We start from the raw sequence: 14,749 nt of genomic DNA on the forward strand, positions 1-14,749 counted from the left end.
TTTTGTTTTAGTGTAAATACATGAAAATATTAACATTTACAAAGAGAAAAATGTAGAGTTGTCATTATTTATATGTTATTATGATAGTATTTTACTGGTCCTGCCCACTTTGAATTAGTCTGAATGTGGAACCTGAAATAAAGGGATTGTTAATATCTTAGTGTAATTTTTGCATTTCACAAATTCATCCCAAGGGCCGGACTGGACCCTTGGGCGGGCCGGATTTGGCCCCCGGGCCGCATGTTTGACACCTGTGCTGTAAACTAAACAGACTATATAATGACGTAGACGAACACACTTACATTTAGGTAACTTAATTAAACTCTTGTAGCTTTAGGCTCAAACATAACAAAACTCCCACTTTTATGAAAAATAAATGTGAGCTTTAAATGAAGATGATATCAGGTAATTATAAAATATAAACCTATTTGTTGTTTTACACTTGTGTCGTGGTTCGTTATTTTCATCCACATTCATTTCCGGGGGGGGGGGGGGGGGGGGGGGGCGCGTTTTATCGAAGACGTTGACGGTTGGCCACTCCCTTCAGCGACGTTACGTTCGAGGCGTGTCGAAACAAAGGACATAGGGACTCCACAATGGGAGGTTAGTGTGTTTTTCTTTTAAAATGTTCCTTAACCGCTTGTTGGTCCTTTCTGTAACTTTCACCGTCTTACCATTTTGTCCATAGGACGTTCCATAACAATAAGAATGTCACTGGTTGACTTATTCAACCAGCGGCGTCTTGGCAGGTTTCTGAAAACTTTGAACACGGCTGACAGCAGAAGGGTCGTTACTTTTCCACATTGCTGTCACCAAACAAAGTAAATATCAGTTAAATGCTTTTTCAGTAGTTCATATACTTGTCTTGTCATTCCGCACTAATATTTCCTCCGGAAAGCCAGTATGGTTACACTGCATGAAACTGACGTCTCCTCCAATGGTAAAAGCTAGTCTACTACTTAAAAAGTGTACAAATGCTTAAAATAAACCTTAAAGGCTATAGCTAACATTTAAGGTAAGTTAATGATAATACAGTGCTTAGAAAAAGTCTTAGAGCTTTTGCTGTTTTGCAGGGTATTAAATAGCATTCATCTTCACATCTCATTCACTTTATTAAGATACACTAAGAAAATGCCATAAGGAGGTCCTTCATAAAGACATAGTCCATAAAAAATGAATTTGAGATAATGTGAAGCAAATGAAACTGTACATGTTATACATCTGCTCAGTGTTTGTTGGATTTGTGTTATGGTGTATGTCAAATAAAAAATCAGTTAAAAAAAAGAAAATGCAGGAAATACATGCGCAGTAGAAACACACAGATATGGCTTCTACAGGTAGAAGTCAGTATTAGTGTGACGTCCATTTGCATTATTGCACCTTGAACTGTATTGAGTCGAAATTTGTGGTTTGTTATCAACTTGGACTGTCTTAATTCTATTCTGATCCCATGTAGCGTCTGTAATGTTTTTTCCCCCTCTGAACTCCAATTTCTGTCTTTAATGCAGTTTACATATTTACTGTATATATGTAATAATTGATAATTTCTTCTCCAGCTACTTTTTCTTATACTTGCATGGAGCAACTGTAACACAGAACGTCCTTTGGGATTAATAAAATATTCTGAATCTGAATCTGACTACTCTAGTTGTGGAGTCAGGAAATATATGGTCATTATAATCTTGCTAAAACAACAAACCCAATGATGTACCAATACGTAACACAACTCTTAAGTATTTGTTAAAGGGAAAGGCTATTGTAAGTCTATTTTTGTCCTTGTATGCCTAAAAAAATAAAAGGATAACTTGCATTTTAAAATTGGCTGTGATATGTAACTTCATTTAATCTGATGTTCTAAATCACTATCTGTTGACCTGGACAGATAGTTTTCGAGAGCAGCTGACAGAGGACAGTGCCTTCCTCAAAGCTGACCGCAGACTGGACACGGAGCTGGTTGACAAAGTCATACTGCAGCTCAACAGGATCTACCCACAGGTCCTCACAGACAAGGAGGCCACCAGAGTAAGTCCTCATACCCATTCATACCATGCTCCTGAAGGCAGAAATGCATTTAATACCACAATGTACAAACACTCCTGTCAAATGTATAGTTATGTATTAAAGACTTGCATGCAGAATATTCTTCCTGCAGCAGAATGACCCTTATGAGTGTTTTGTGATTATGTATGATTAGAATATTATTACTACTGTTCATTACCACTAATGTGAAAAACAAACAAACAAACAAACCTGTAAGCACAGTTTAATGTTACAGTTAATAGGGCTGGGATGGGTGATAATGAGAAAACCATGTTATAGTATTTTTCTTGAATTTTGATGTACAACATTAAGTGGGTTAAATTTTAGATAAAACTACCCAAACCGCCCAACATGCAGCAAAACACGAAAACTGCTGGAAGTTACAATGGAATATAAGCTGAAAGACTTTAAAGGATCAGTGTAACCAGACTTAAATGCACTTGCTTGACAAGCAACATTAATACCAAAACAGCCCATGGTGCATTGCTCACTGTAAAATACTGTATTTAATATTTAATGTAATGGACTACTGTCTATGAGGAAAGAGAATTGGAGAGACAACAAGTCACAATACATTGGCCATATTTATTATATTGCCCAACCCTATCAGTTCAGTTATTGCAAATCTGTAAAGTAAATATTAACTTGACAGATTAACAAAACAGCATGTAGACATAATAATCAAATTTTCCTATTATTTTTTGTTTTGCAGTTCCGGAACTTAGATGTGCCAACTAGTGTCCGACTGGGTGAGCTCCTGACTCATCTGCGGGGGAAAGGAGAGGAAGCTTGCAAGGAGTTTTACAGAGCTCTTCACTTGCATGTAGAGGAGGTTTACTACAGTTTACCAACACGGCTCCGCCTCAGAGGTAATTCCCAAAACTGTTCTCCTCAATTATATGTGATGATCGTGATATAATTATTAATTATTTGGATATTGGAGAATATTTGATGCATAAATGTACATCCCAGTGTTTCAATTGAATCTGCTTTCTTCCTGTCAGATTCATTAGATCCACTAAAACATCCACAAGCCTACCAGCAGAGATACGTTCTGAATGACCGAGGTAAGATGTGGAAGGAAATGAACATATGTTATAATGAAAGTCGAGTACAATCAATGTTAAAATCCATTCTAAAGCTATGAAATCACAATCAGTTACTATTAGCAAATCCTTGAAATAGTACTATGATTTACCACAAGCAATACAATTACAGTTACAAGTCTTTATAACCTCTATGGCTTAAGAAAAACAAGTTTGTTACAAGTTTGATAGATACTTATTTAACATTAACAAGCATGTTGGTGAATAAATTACTTTTGCACTAATGTGTTTATCTATGTGTTTATCTCATTCTAGGTCCTGTCTTCTTCCTCGGTTGTTTTGGTTTTGCTCTGGGGATGGCTTTACTCTATTACTACAGTGGTAAGTAGCTTCCCATTTTCATGTTATGTGCAATATATACATTTTGTTTTATTTGATACTTTTAATTCATATAAAGAAGTTGTTTTTTTTTCTTGTAGAATCTAAAGTGACTGGAGGCAGCCGGGCACTTGGGATGGCAGCTCTGGGTTTGAAGAAAAAAGCTCAGGAGGTTCTCATATGGTACAATAAAGGAAGCCTCATGATGTAATGATGGATTAACCTCATTATAACCTACACCAGGAGCTCCTTCATTACAGCTCAAACTACATAAATGCAACTTGTACCAAAGCAATCCACACTATACTTTTTCAAAAGTTAATATTATACAGCTGTTTATACTGTATTTCTTTGATTGTAATTATTTACTGACAAAGATGGGACATATTCGGAGCAATTTGGTGCTTTGGTTAAAAGTGTTTGTCACATTTGCATCTATGTAAGGGGTATTAAGGGAAAATTATGCACAAGGGTGAAAAACTAAAATTTTACCTTGAATATTTAATACAGTATTTTCACTAAAACTTTCCATTGTATCAGAAAGCAACTTTTACAAACCACCTAATTAGGAAAAATAGACACTAGCAATGATTTGTGTAATGCATTTTAAAAATGAAGTACTGACACTCAGATGTGCATGTATAGGGGCCTATAACCTCTATGACCATCCTATATTTACATCACTACATAAACCCAATCTCCAGTCAGTTTGCATGTGGACATACATTAAATAATAATCAATGATTGTGTAAAGAAAACTTTGGCAGTGTATGGGCTTGCATATACTTGGGTGCTTATGCATATTTGTTGTCCAAAATTTAGCTGGGTTCAAGCAACACTATGTGTGTTTCTATTTTGTTTTTTTTCTTCCAGAGTAATTTAGAAATATCTTTCTTTTTCTTTACCATTGATGGCAAGTACTGTGCACTAAAAAGCACCACATTTTAATTTCCACTCACAATACCTTTCCAAACAAATAGTCAGGTGAAATTTTATTATAAAACATTAAAAATCTCTTTCTCAGGGCAGAGGTGCTTTTTGAAAAGGTGCTGTTAGTATTGATAGGCCAAGACCGCCCTCTAATGGCCAAAATAGTCACTACAGCACCAAACACATTCAGGTTTGTGTTCGTTTTTGTCGAACTGCAGGGGCTTATTTCCAAGCTGTAAAACAATTCGGCATGTTATCAACCGGAAATATTATACGGCAAGGTTTCATGATGACATTACAGATGCAGTTTGTAGCTTTGGGAGACCTTAATTGCTCCAGCCAACGAGATCGCACTGTACTGCCGCAGTGCATTTTGGGTAGAGATAGGAGGAAAACGAATAGACGTAAATTTGAGTAAAGTAATTCAAAGGTGCAAACGCCGTCGAATACATTTCTATGTAACGATTTGATTGTCTTGTGATAAAAACAACATTTCTAGATAACGTTTAAGCAGCACCGTTAGAGAAACCGGCATGTCTCCGTCAGTGGATATATAGTGACGTATTTCTTGATGTTAGTTGTGTTGTATGAAAGGAGAGAAGGTTAGCACTCCCCTTGACAAGGATGGAATTGGCCCCTGTGGTCTGCAACACGCATACGGTTAAGGCATTGCCACCTACTTCGTGGCATCTCTAACCAAGTTTTTTATAGTTTTTTTCCTTTATCCGTACACTTGCTCTAATCGCAGTGGTGTTGTCTTTTACCTCCTTGTGCAGTAACACCCCCCTCTCCCGGACTATTCGCGTTTCCCTTTAGTTACGTAAACACCGGAAACGGGCTCCATGTGTTGTTTCCAGGGCAGCATGCATTTATTCTTTCCCGTTTCCCTCTAACTTTGTCTACCACCCAACTCACGGAGGATGGTACACATTGGATGTCTGTCGCACACATGAATCCATTCACTCATTCAAAATTAAAGTGCAAAAGTAAATGTGGCCTTAATGTTTATTGCTAAAAAGCATATATTAAAATTGTGATGTATGTGAAAATACTTTTTCAGTCAGTAGGCTGTGTGGTTTTACAGTGCCTTTTGCCAAGTTAATATTGATCTTCTACATTTATACTAAGATTGAAAAGATAAAGTAAATTTTTAAAAAAGGGGCAAGTTGCGGTATTTCCTGAACAGGTAACACACAAAAGGGCTTCCAAACATAAAATGGTGCTGTGTGAAAGTATGTATTTGTGGCACTCATATGTTTAGAATTTCAATTTCAGACAGAACTAAAGATATTTTTACAGCTTGTTTGTATTTGTTATTTATTTCTTGAAGGTTTGTCTGCATAATTTGTGATAATCTCTGACTTATTCTACCTGCTCATGGAGATCCTGTGCCAGGCAGTTTGTGTTAACATGCCTTAAGATGAGATGTGCCATCATTTCTGTCATTCACACCTTTATGTTTACACAATAACAAGCAAGCTAATAAAGAAAAACACAACTCATGTTTTTGAAGTTTTATTTATAAAATTCTTAAGATACAGTAGAAGTTATATGATCAAGATCACATAGTAAAAGCTGATAAAAAAAACTTTGGTCCTAAGAAAAAGTGATAATAAACTTAACAAACACTGACTATGCATAAATAATGCATTCATTTAAAATAAAACACACACTAGGCTTTGCATAGCTCAAGAGTAAAATTGCATGTAAGGTCCACTTCATGAATTCATTGAGGTTTAAACACTGCATCATCTGCAGCAAAGGATGAAGATGGCTCCTGATGCACTTCCTGTTGTCATTATTACTGTAAATAATTAAGCTTATACAAATCACACAGATAAGTAAAACAAATAGTGCTTTGGGCTTAAGCTAAGTGATTAAGTGTTTTGTTTTGTTTTTTTTAAACAGTATGTTCATTGGCTAGGGCTAAGGCTGACAGATAAGATAAAATTCAACAAACGTATAAAATAACAGTAGGGCGTCTTACTCAGGAAATACTCACAGTGCTGACTGACTATTGCTACTGATATGTTTATTTTAAAGTAAAGGCAATAATTAAGAGTCAGTAACCTGAGCACGATAAGAGGTAACAAACTATGGCTTGAGGAGACAGTAGCCCTTCTCTCACACACACACACACACCACACACACACACACACACACACACACACACACACACACACACACACACAGAAATGCACTACAGGTAAAGTTCCATTTCAGACACACTAGCTAACATATCTTCATGTTCAGGGAATGCTTTGTCTCCTCTTGCCTGGGGAGAGGCAGCTGCATGCTTTTAGACACTTTCAGTCTGTGGAATAATGAACCTGTCCATTTTCACAAGTGATGTGAAGGTCCAGCAGATACAGAGACACATGAAGAATGAAGATCATGCACTTTTGTTGGGTTGTTGGACACCGAAAGCTGTGATGAAGACGTTAACGACAACGATGACAAAGACAAGAGCAGTGGCGATGTTCTCCATGACGTTCAGCCTGTAGTGCATGCTCTCATCGTTCAGGTTCCACTTCACTGATGGAGCAGAAATAAAACATGGACATGGAAGTATTTACTGAAGCATGACTGACCCCTATTCCCCACAAGGGGGCAGCACAGTTTTCTAAGCTATATCATGTCGGATCAGCAGTGAAGTAATGATTACCACAGAGGGTGATTTATAAATGAACCACATCTGACAGCGTAGCCCTCAGGTGAATAATTATCTGCCTCTCGAGGTGATTACATGCTTGGTTGCTTTGAGAACATATGGATCTTTTCTTAGACAATAGTGAGTTCTGTATTTTTGTGCATACCATTACTACATTAGTGAACCTCAAGTGACATGATGTATTTTTCCCACAAGTCGAGAAAGTTCTTTGAAATTGGAAACAGCTGAGAGCAAAGCAAACTGACAGGCGTGTCTTCCTGCCGTGGCTCTAAACTCATCTGTCCATCACAATAGCATTCTCTGTTAGGATAAGATAAGGATAACACGAAGTGGAGGAGAAATTTGGAGCGCTCCACTATAAGGGATGACAAACTTTCTGATGGAAACTGATCTTATGCTTTACCAACCCAAAACCCTCTTCCCTAGATACTGATAATATTTTTAATGGGCTATAAAATTTTTTTGGCTCAAATGGGACCAATAAATGTTAACACGAGAGGACTAAGTCATCTCTGCAAAACATGTGTTTGGCCTGTTGTTTCCTGGAATCTTCACTATTGCACATCCGCTAAAAACGCATCATATATTTTTTAACTATGTAGCAAGGATCATTAATCTACTGCTTGAGTCCAAACACAATACTACTTCAGAAACATTTCACAAAACACATGAAAATGCATTTGAAAAAATACATTGACATTCACAAACACACATGGAAAACACATCTTGGTGTGTGACTTAACAAAGCCCAAGTCCCTGGCAGCAGTTCAGTGTCATTTCCTGTCTCTATCCACTGAATAAACTCTAAGACCACTTGAGTTCTGTCCAGTCACAAAAAGGAAGTGTTGTCCCGCACTTTCCATAATCAGAAAATGTTGTTGTTTTGTGAAATATGTTTTGACTGTCAGACCCATTGTTTAAAGCAGTACACATGATATGTACGTATTGTTTTGTATTTGTGTACGTTTTCTTAAAGGAGTGATATTTAGCTTTTTAAATGGAATTATGCATTTTAGAACATTTCCCTGTGGTCTACATAAACTGTTAATGCTATGCTTGGGTCTGAATTCTACATTAATTAAACTCCACAGGTCCATCTTCAACTCTATTACTGACTAATGACACCAAATGGGTTGTGTTGACCGCTGGCCCTTTAAGTGCATGAGTCACTTCAGGCCCCGCCCCCTCCAGGTTGTTGGCTGTGCTGCTCTGTCCCATTCAACCAACAACTGAACATTTTAGGTAACTGCCTCAAAGTTTGGACATATTTTCAGTATGGACTACAACTGCTGCTGCTGAAAAACAATTATGGAGTATTCTGAGAAATGTTCCTCAGAAGTCTTGACCTTATATGTGCAAATGTTGTGATGTAACTAGTTATAAAATGTAACAAGTTAAGCAGGAATTAAAACAGGTTGTAGAAATCCACTTGATTTTTGCCAAAATGAATATAAAGATAGTTTTGCAGCACCTGGAGGGTTCAAATTCAAACTTTTTGAACTAATAGGGTCCAAATACACAAATAAATGAACCAAAGACTAATAAAAGTAGGTTTAGCAAAATATGACCCCTTTAAGTATAAATGCTATTTGCCTAACACAGGGGTGTCAAACTCATTTTGGTTCAGGGGCCATATTTAGCTCAATTTGATCTTAAGCGGGCCAGACCAGTAAAATAATGACTTAATAACCTATAAATAATGACAAATCCAGGTTTTTCCTTTTTGTTTCAGAACAAAAAACCTCCCAGTTACATTATGATAATATTTACATTTTACAAAAAAGATGAGAATAACCTGAAAAAACAGAAATTTTATTTGAAAAATTAGAGCAATTTTAACAATATTATGCCTCAACTTATTATTTATACATGTACATTACACACAGTGTTCCTTAAACATTTGGTAACAAGCAGAATACTGTTAAAATTTTGGAGTTTGGAACTAAAATTTGGACAATTACAACAATATTACATCTCTTATTATTAACACAACTACAGATCACAGTGGATCCATAAATGCACATAAACATTTAGTAACAGGCAGAATATTGTTAAATTGCACATTTCAGGTTGTTCATCTTTTTTTTAATTTATGTATTTATTTGCATTTTATTGTGAAAGAATAGTTTTGTAAATGTAAATATTTTCACAGTGTAATGTTTTTTTCGCTTAAATTTTTTCCACATAATTTTTCACAAAGAAAATTTGTAGTTGTCATTATTTATGGGTTAATGTGTTGTTATTTTTACCTTAGGTCACATTGGTCTGTATGTGGAACCTGAACCAAAAGGATTTGGACAACCTTGACTGTTCAAAATAATTTTTGCAATTTCATCCCGTGGGCCGGAATGGAACCTTTGGCGGGCCAGATTTGGCCCCCGGGCCGCATGTTTGACACCTGTGGCCTAACAGATGCTGAACTCCAGACTTACCTATGAAGATGAGCAGAATGCCCACCACTATCTGCAGGATGAGGGAGATGCTTATGAGAGTAATGAGGGGAAAGTAGAAGTAGAACTCCGGTCCTTGCTCCAGCACAGCCTTCAGCTGTGAGGCATTAGCCATGAGCAGAGCCACATCCAGCATACTCTCTGCTGCGCTCTTCTTATTGGCATAATGGTTCATGTTCAGAGGTTCCTGTCGTCTCGGCCAGCGGCTCCGCAGAGGAACCTGAACACAACACAAATTGAAGTCAGTATAAACCACTGAACACTGATGATGTTACACCTGAACAACGGCTTCATAATACTTATATAAATAAAACAATGAATAGTTTCAGCCTTATCTAATATTATCTAATCCACTTGTTACTAAATGTGTGTAAATAAGACTTAACTTTTACTGTATTACATTGTTGACTTAATTGACTGACTTCACTTTACCTCTATGACACAACAAAATTCTGGAATTTTTTCTGTCCTGAAACTTTGAAACCTGAAACTGTGACCTTAAAGGAGCTAGATGCAGAGGATAAAGATAAAAAGAAATAATATTTATTTGTAGGCTGCTCTGCTGAAGTAATTTAATAATAATCTAAAGGATTTCCCTTAAATACCAATAAAACACCAAATGGAACATGCATCTGTAACCTTTTAGCTGCATCTGTAGGATTTTTGTTCCCTCTTGACTACCCAGATCTCCGAAATATATCAGCATAACCAGGAATTTTGTGTTTTGTCAAAGTCAGCAGTCCATGTGGATATCAACTCCATAAGTCAAAAATGATCACTCTCTGCCAAGGCATAAGTTTACATATGGATGGTAAGGACATGTAACTTCCAATGTATTGGAGGAAGTGTCTATTTGTACAAGAACTAGCATTTGTTTGCCGACATAATCACATTTTGTCCAAAAAGAGAAGAGACACCAGGAACTTTCTCACCATCTAGAGTCTAAGTAATAAACTCATTTATCAAACAGCACATCTTTTAAAATAAACAAAAACTTGTGTATTAACATTGTTTTTTCATAATTGTGATAATTGTCTCCACTCACCTGTGTAAACATAGATACATGAACAAGAGCTACAACTAATGATTAGTTTCAGTGTTCATAAATCTGCCCATTATATTTTCTATACCATTAGTTCTATCAAATGTCAGAAAAGGATGAAAATGTGTTTTTTGCTAAGCTAAGTCATGGAGGATAAAGACAACAGAAAAAAAATCACACTTACAGACATTGAATCTTGAATATTTTGAAATTTTTTTGATTATCAAAGTAGGCCTGTTTAATTTAGCTGTTGACAAGAAATTGATTCATCGCTGCAGCTCCAGATGAATTTAATAGAAATAACTTACTTACTCGTTATTTCTGAATTGTTTTCTATCGCTCGATTTACGCCCTTAATTAGCCTATATCATCTTGTAGCGAATGATAATTCTTCTGACATGACTTTAAGAGAAAACTGTATAAGTATATAGACAAATTATTACACTATAATGGTGGCATTAAGTCGATCAAGTAGACAGTCATAGATAATAATCAACCATTAATATCACAATTATTTGTCTGACAGTTAACTACTGACAAGTTTCAATATTGTGACAGCTGTAGGCCAGAGACTGATGAGGAAACAGGTGCATGTTTACAGGGCTTTAGGTGGACGATGCTAATAATGCATAATACCAATGAGAGGCATCAGCATCAATGTTCAGCAGAGACAACCTTTCAGAAAAAATATTTGGACTTGAGTTTATTTTTGAGTGTTTTTATCAAGACAACTTGATTTATAACTATTTATACTATTTACTACATCCCTTTTTACATGTACTGTTATTTATTTAAAATGAGGTAATATTACCACACATTTATGTATTGTGTTATTTGGGGTTGGTGGTTTGGCCCTTCCAGTGCTCAGACCAAACCCATGCCCTAGTGCTCTGCTCTGTGAGAGTCACTAGTGGTTTTTGGGGGGTTTTTTGTGTTCTGCAAAAGTAGAGAAGTGACCACAATTTGAAGACCCAAACCTATGCAAACACGCTACTTTCTAGAAAGACATAATTGGAAGTGAAAGTGTATAATCACTGAAAAACAGGAAGACCTCTGTTATGAGGGTCACTGAGCTCCGTTCACTTACAAATAACTACAAACCACATCCTGTCCAATAAAGCTGAACAGGTCATACATATGAAGCACAAAAAGGTCCACCCAAATCCAAAGGAAAAACTGAGTGAGGACACTCACGAACATGCAACAAAGACCAGAAATGCACACAAGAGGTGTTGAAGAACTTCTTTCCTTCCTTTATGTGGGGCATGGTGGAATGTTTATTTTGAACATTGACTGTGAATGTTTTAAATAACCCATCTGAGAACTTAGTATAAACATGACATCCCAAGAAAGTTGGGTCATTGCAGAGGCCGAATCCCTCTCTCTATACGGCATGAGTTTAGAGAAACATTCAGGGTTTCATTTGGGTGGAGTGGGGTTCAACTGTCCAACAATACCACCCTTGTGCTCAGGTTGGCAGCTTCATGCTCTAAGGTTCGGCTCTGTGCGCTTCTTTCTACACCTGCCAGGCCACAAAAGAAAAAAAAGACTCTCCTCCGGTTGCTCCACAGATGAGTCTAAGTCACTAACTTCATCACCATATTCTCTTTCACTTCTTCTCCTGCCACTGCATACACTTTAAGTTAAGTAATTGCTCCATTTTTAGCTATGGCATGGAGGTCTTCTTCTCTTTTGGCTCATATGTGCTGAAACCAGCCATTTTTGCCATGGTGCTTTGAAAGCATGTACTGGCATTTGAAGAATTTCATGCTGTGAGCCTGTAAAGCAAACTGAGATAATGATGTATGACGTGCACATTATCATTACTCGATTGTGAGATTTTTCTAAAACAGCAAACACTAAATACCAACACAGTAAAAGTAATTTTATGATTTTATACTGTATTTCATACTCATTTTATATAGGTATTTCTAAGTGGGCACATTGGACAAATGAAGAATTACAGATTTTATTATAAACTGCTATAGAAATAGCTACCCTACAATTTAGGTTTATAGCTGTATCACTTCTCATTTTAGTTTAACGGTTCAACCTGACCACTTCAGTTTGTCTTTTCTTCCCTTCCAACCAACAATGAAAATCCCAAAGATACTTTAAGACAGTTGAGAGATGATTCAAAGTCAACTTTCAAGTCTCTTCTTAAGACTTACTTTTGCCTGAGGGTATATCTGAGCTGCATGTCTTGTTGATTTCATGTACTATTATAATGCTCTTACCTTCAATGTAGTTACACAATGTCCTTAGTAAAGCACTGTGCACTTAGTTTGAAATGTGCTCTATAAATAAAGATCATTATTATTATCACTAATAGTAATAGTAGTACTAATAGTGGTAGTGTTCATGTTGTCACCTAATACTCTAATAAATGTTCCTTAATTTCATAAAATGTCTCAACATGTAGTAGGTTCAGTTTAATTTTGCATGGTATTAGAAATGATTAGTGTAGTCATTATTAACACTGACCCGTGTAATTCACTTCCCCTCATAGACCCTTTAAAAAACATTAGCTGCAGCAGGTCTTCAGCGTATTCTGTTTAGTCTCCACTGTAACAGGACCAAAACCTTTCTTTAGGTCTGATACAGAGGATCTTTATTTTACATGTCATAATGATGCTTGAAAACATGTCTTCTGGACATTGAGGCAGCACCGCTATGAAATTCCACTTGAGCTCACACAGAGGCAACGAGTGTAGAGTAACACTTTCCATTATGTTGTATTGAATTTCAATGAAGCCTGCTATTAGTCACAGTAATTGCTATGACATTTTCACAATATTATTACATTTATGGCATGTTATTCATACGATTTTTCGGAAAAAAACATAAATGTCTGCTCTCACAATGAAGGCATTTCAACTATGTGCAAAGGATTTAATACAGGCTTTGTTAACTATGGCTACTTTGTATGCACAGTTTTAGAGCAAATCCAGACCTTAACCCAGAATTAGGTCAGTGTCTGAGTTCTTTGACCCACCTGGATTCCCTTCCACAGCAATGATCGCACATTCACCCTCATAGTCTAGGTATTGTCTGTCATTATGTGTAAACTGAGCCTTAACCCACCAGATAACAGAGACAGGGACAAGTGAACACATCACAATGCACAAACAGGTCACTTTGGAATCACCGAGGCGTTCAAGACCACCTTAAAATAAAGGAAAAACCACAATCTACCACGGCTGCTCAATGAAATTAAATCTCCTGGTGTTATGATTTGTGAAATTCAACCGGATGGTATCAAACGCCTGTCGGGAATACAGATAGACAGAAACCCGGTGTTTTGAGAATTTACGGGAATTTACCCTGAGAGTCTGAGCGGAATATTAGTGAGGGGCTTAAACCAACACTGAGCCCATGTCCGCTTTGTCCTACCTCCACATCGCCGTTTCGGTCAGCATCACCGTTCATTTCCAGGTTGTCCGTTGCCATCTTTGTTGTTGATAACAGAGGACTTTTCTCCTGTATGGACCGTGTAGACAGTCGGTGGTCCAACCGGGGGGTTCAGGCTTTATGTGGGCTGTGACGACGGGAGGGGCGTCCGCCTCTACCGGCCCTCTGACACGGAGAAGGCTGTTTCCACAAAACCAATGTCAAACACACACTATTCTCTACATCTAAATGATCTAAAAACAGTCTATTTCATTAACTGAAAATCTAGCTAATGACCAAACCAGCTCCTTCATAAGTGTCCAGTTTAACGGACACTCATTATTAACACTGAGCCTACATGACTGAACCACCACTGCCCTCTACTGTCCATCTGCAGACATGCACCTCTGGAAAAACTCAACCCCATAAAACAGTGGTTCCCAAACTTCCTGTTGCAGTTTTTTTTAATTACCCCGCCCTAAAAAGGGAAGGCAAGGGGTATTATTTTTGGTTCGGTTTGTTTGTTTGATTGTTATCACTCTGGCAAAAAAAAAAACTATTGGTTGAATTCATACCAAATTGGGTTTATAGATTACCAGTGACACAGAATAGATGTCATTACATTTTGGGAAAAGTACGTCCAGTTTTTTTCCTGAGTGTTTTAATTCCTCTTTACGGAGCCCGTACCTCTTTACGCACAAAAAAAAAAAAAAAAACAACAACAACAACAAAACTATATGACTGAATTTTTTTCTATGAACCTGTTTTTCATGGAGTTCCAAAACAATGTTCACTCAGCTGG

General features: G+C 37.0%; 2 protein-coding genes and 1 non-coding gene across 3 annotated transcripts; 2 read left to right on the top strand and 1 right to left on the bottom strand.

Moving 5' to 3' along the window:
• The first annotated feature begins 563 nt into the window (after positions 1-563).
• card19 (caspase recruitment domain family, member 19) lies at positions 564-5,896 on the top strand. Its single transcript, XM_030134887.1, has 6 exons — positions 564-603; positions 1,883-2,022; positions 2,753-2,909; positions 3,045-3,107; positions 3,402-3,467; positions 3,566-5,896. The coding sequence occupies exons 1-6, from the start codon at positions 597-599 to the stop codon at positions 3,673-3,675; spliced, it is 543 nt and encodes a 180-aa protein (XP_029990747.1). The 5' UTR covers positions 564-596; the 3' UTR covers positions 3,676-5,896.
• Positions 4,975-5,102, top strand: LOC115420261 (U6atac minor spliceosomal RNA). Its single transcript, XR_003935530.1, has one exon. It is a non-coding gene; the product is annotated as a U6atac minor spliceosomal RNA (small nuclear RNA).
• Positions 5,897-6,297: 401 nt separating the features above from the next.
• ninj1 (ninjurin 1) lies at positions 6,298-14,296 on the bottom strand. The gene is made up of 3 exons (XM_030134888.1): positions 13,951-14,296; positions 9,498-9,735; positions 6,298-6,929 (listed from the first exon to the last, which is right to left on the bottom strand). The coding sequence occupies exons 1-3, from the start codon at positions 14,005-14,007 to the stop codon at positions 6,787-6,789; spliced, it is 438 nt and encodes a 145-aa protein (XP_029990748.1). The 5' UTR covers positions 14,008-14,296; the 3' UTR covers positions 6,298-6,786.
• Positions 14,297-14,749: the final 453 nt, after the last annotated feature.

This window comes from Sphaeramia orbicularis, chromosome 5 (genome assembly GCF_902148855.1).
Source record: "Sphaeramia orbicularis chromosome 5, fSphaOr1.1, whole genome shotgun sequence".
Taxonomy (NCBI): domain Eukaryota; kingdom Metazoa; phylum Chordata; class Actinopteri; order Kurtiformes; family Apogonidae; genus Sphaeramia; species Sphaeramia orbicularis.

Excerpts from the sequence above, each read along its gene's own strand:
- card19 (XM_030134887.1), top strand. Across the intron at positions 2,910-3,044 it reads AACACGGCTCCGCCTCAGAG|ATTCATTAGATCCACTAAAA; the intron begins GTAATTCCCAAA and ends TCTTCCTGTCAG. Across the intron at positions 3,468-3,565 it reads TTTACTCTATTACTACAGTG|AATCTAAAGTGACTGGAGGC; the intron begins GTAAGTAGCTTC and ends TTTTTCTTGTAG.
- ninj1 (XM_030134888.1), bottom strand. The coding sequence starts at position 14,007 with ATGGCAACGGACAACCTGGAAATGAACGGTGATGCTGACCGAAACGGC. Across the intron at positions 9,736-13,950 it reads ACCGAAACGGCGATGTGGAG|GTTCCTCTGCGGAGCCGCTG; the intron begins GTAGGACAAAGC and ends TGTTGTGTTCAG. Across the intron at positions 6,930-9,497 it reads CATTCTGCTCATCTTCATAG|TGAAGTGGAACCTGAACGAT; the intron begins GTAAGTCTGGAG and ends CTGCTCCATCAG.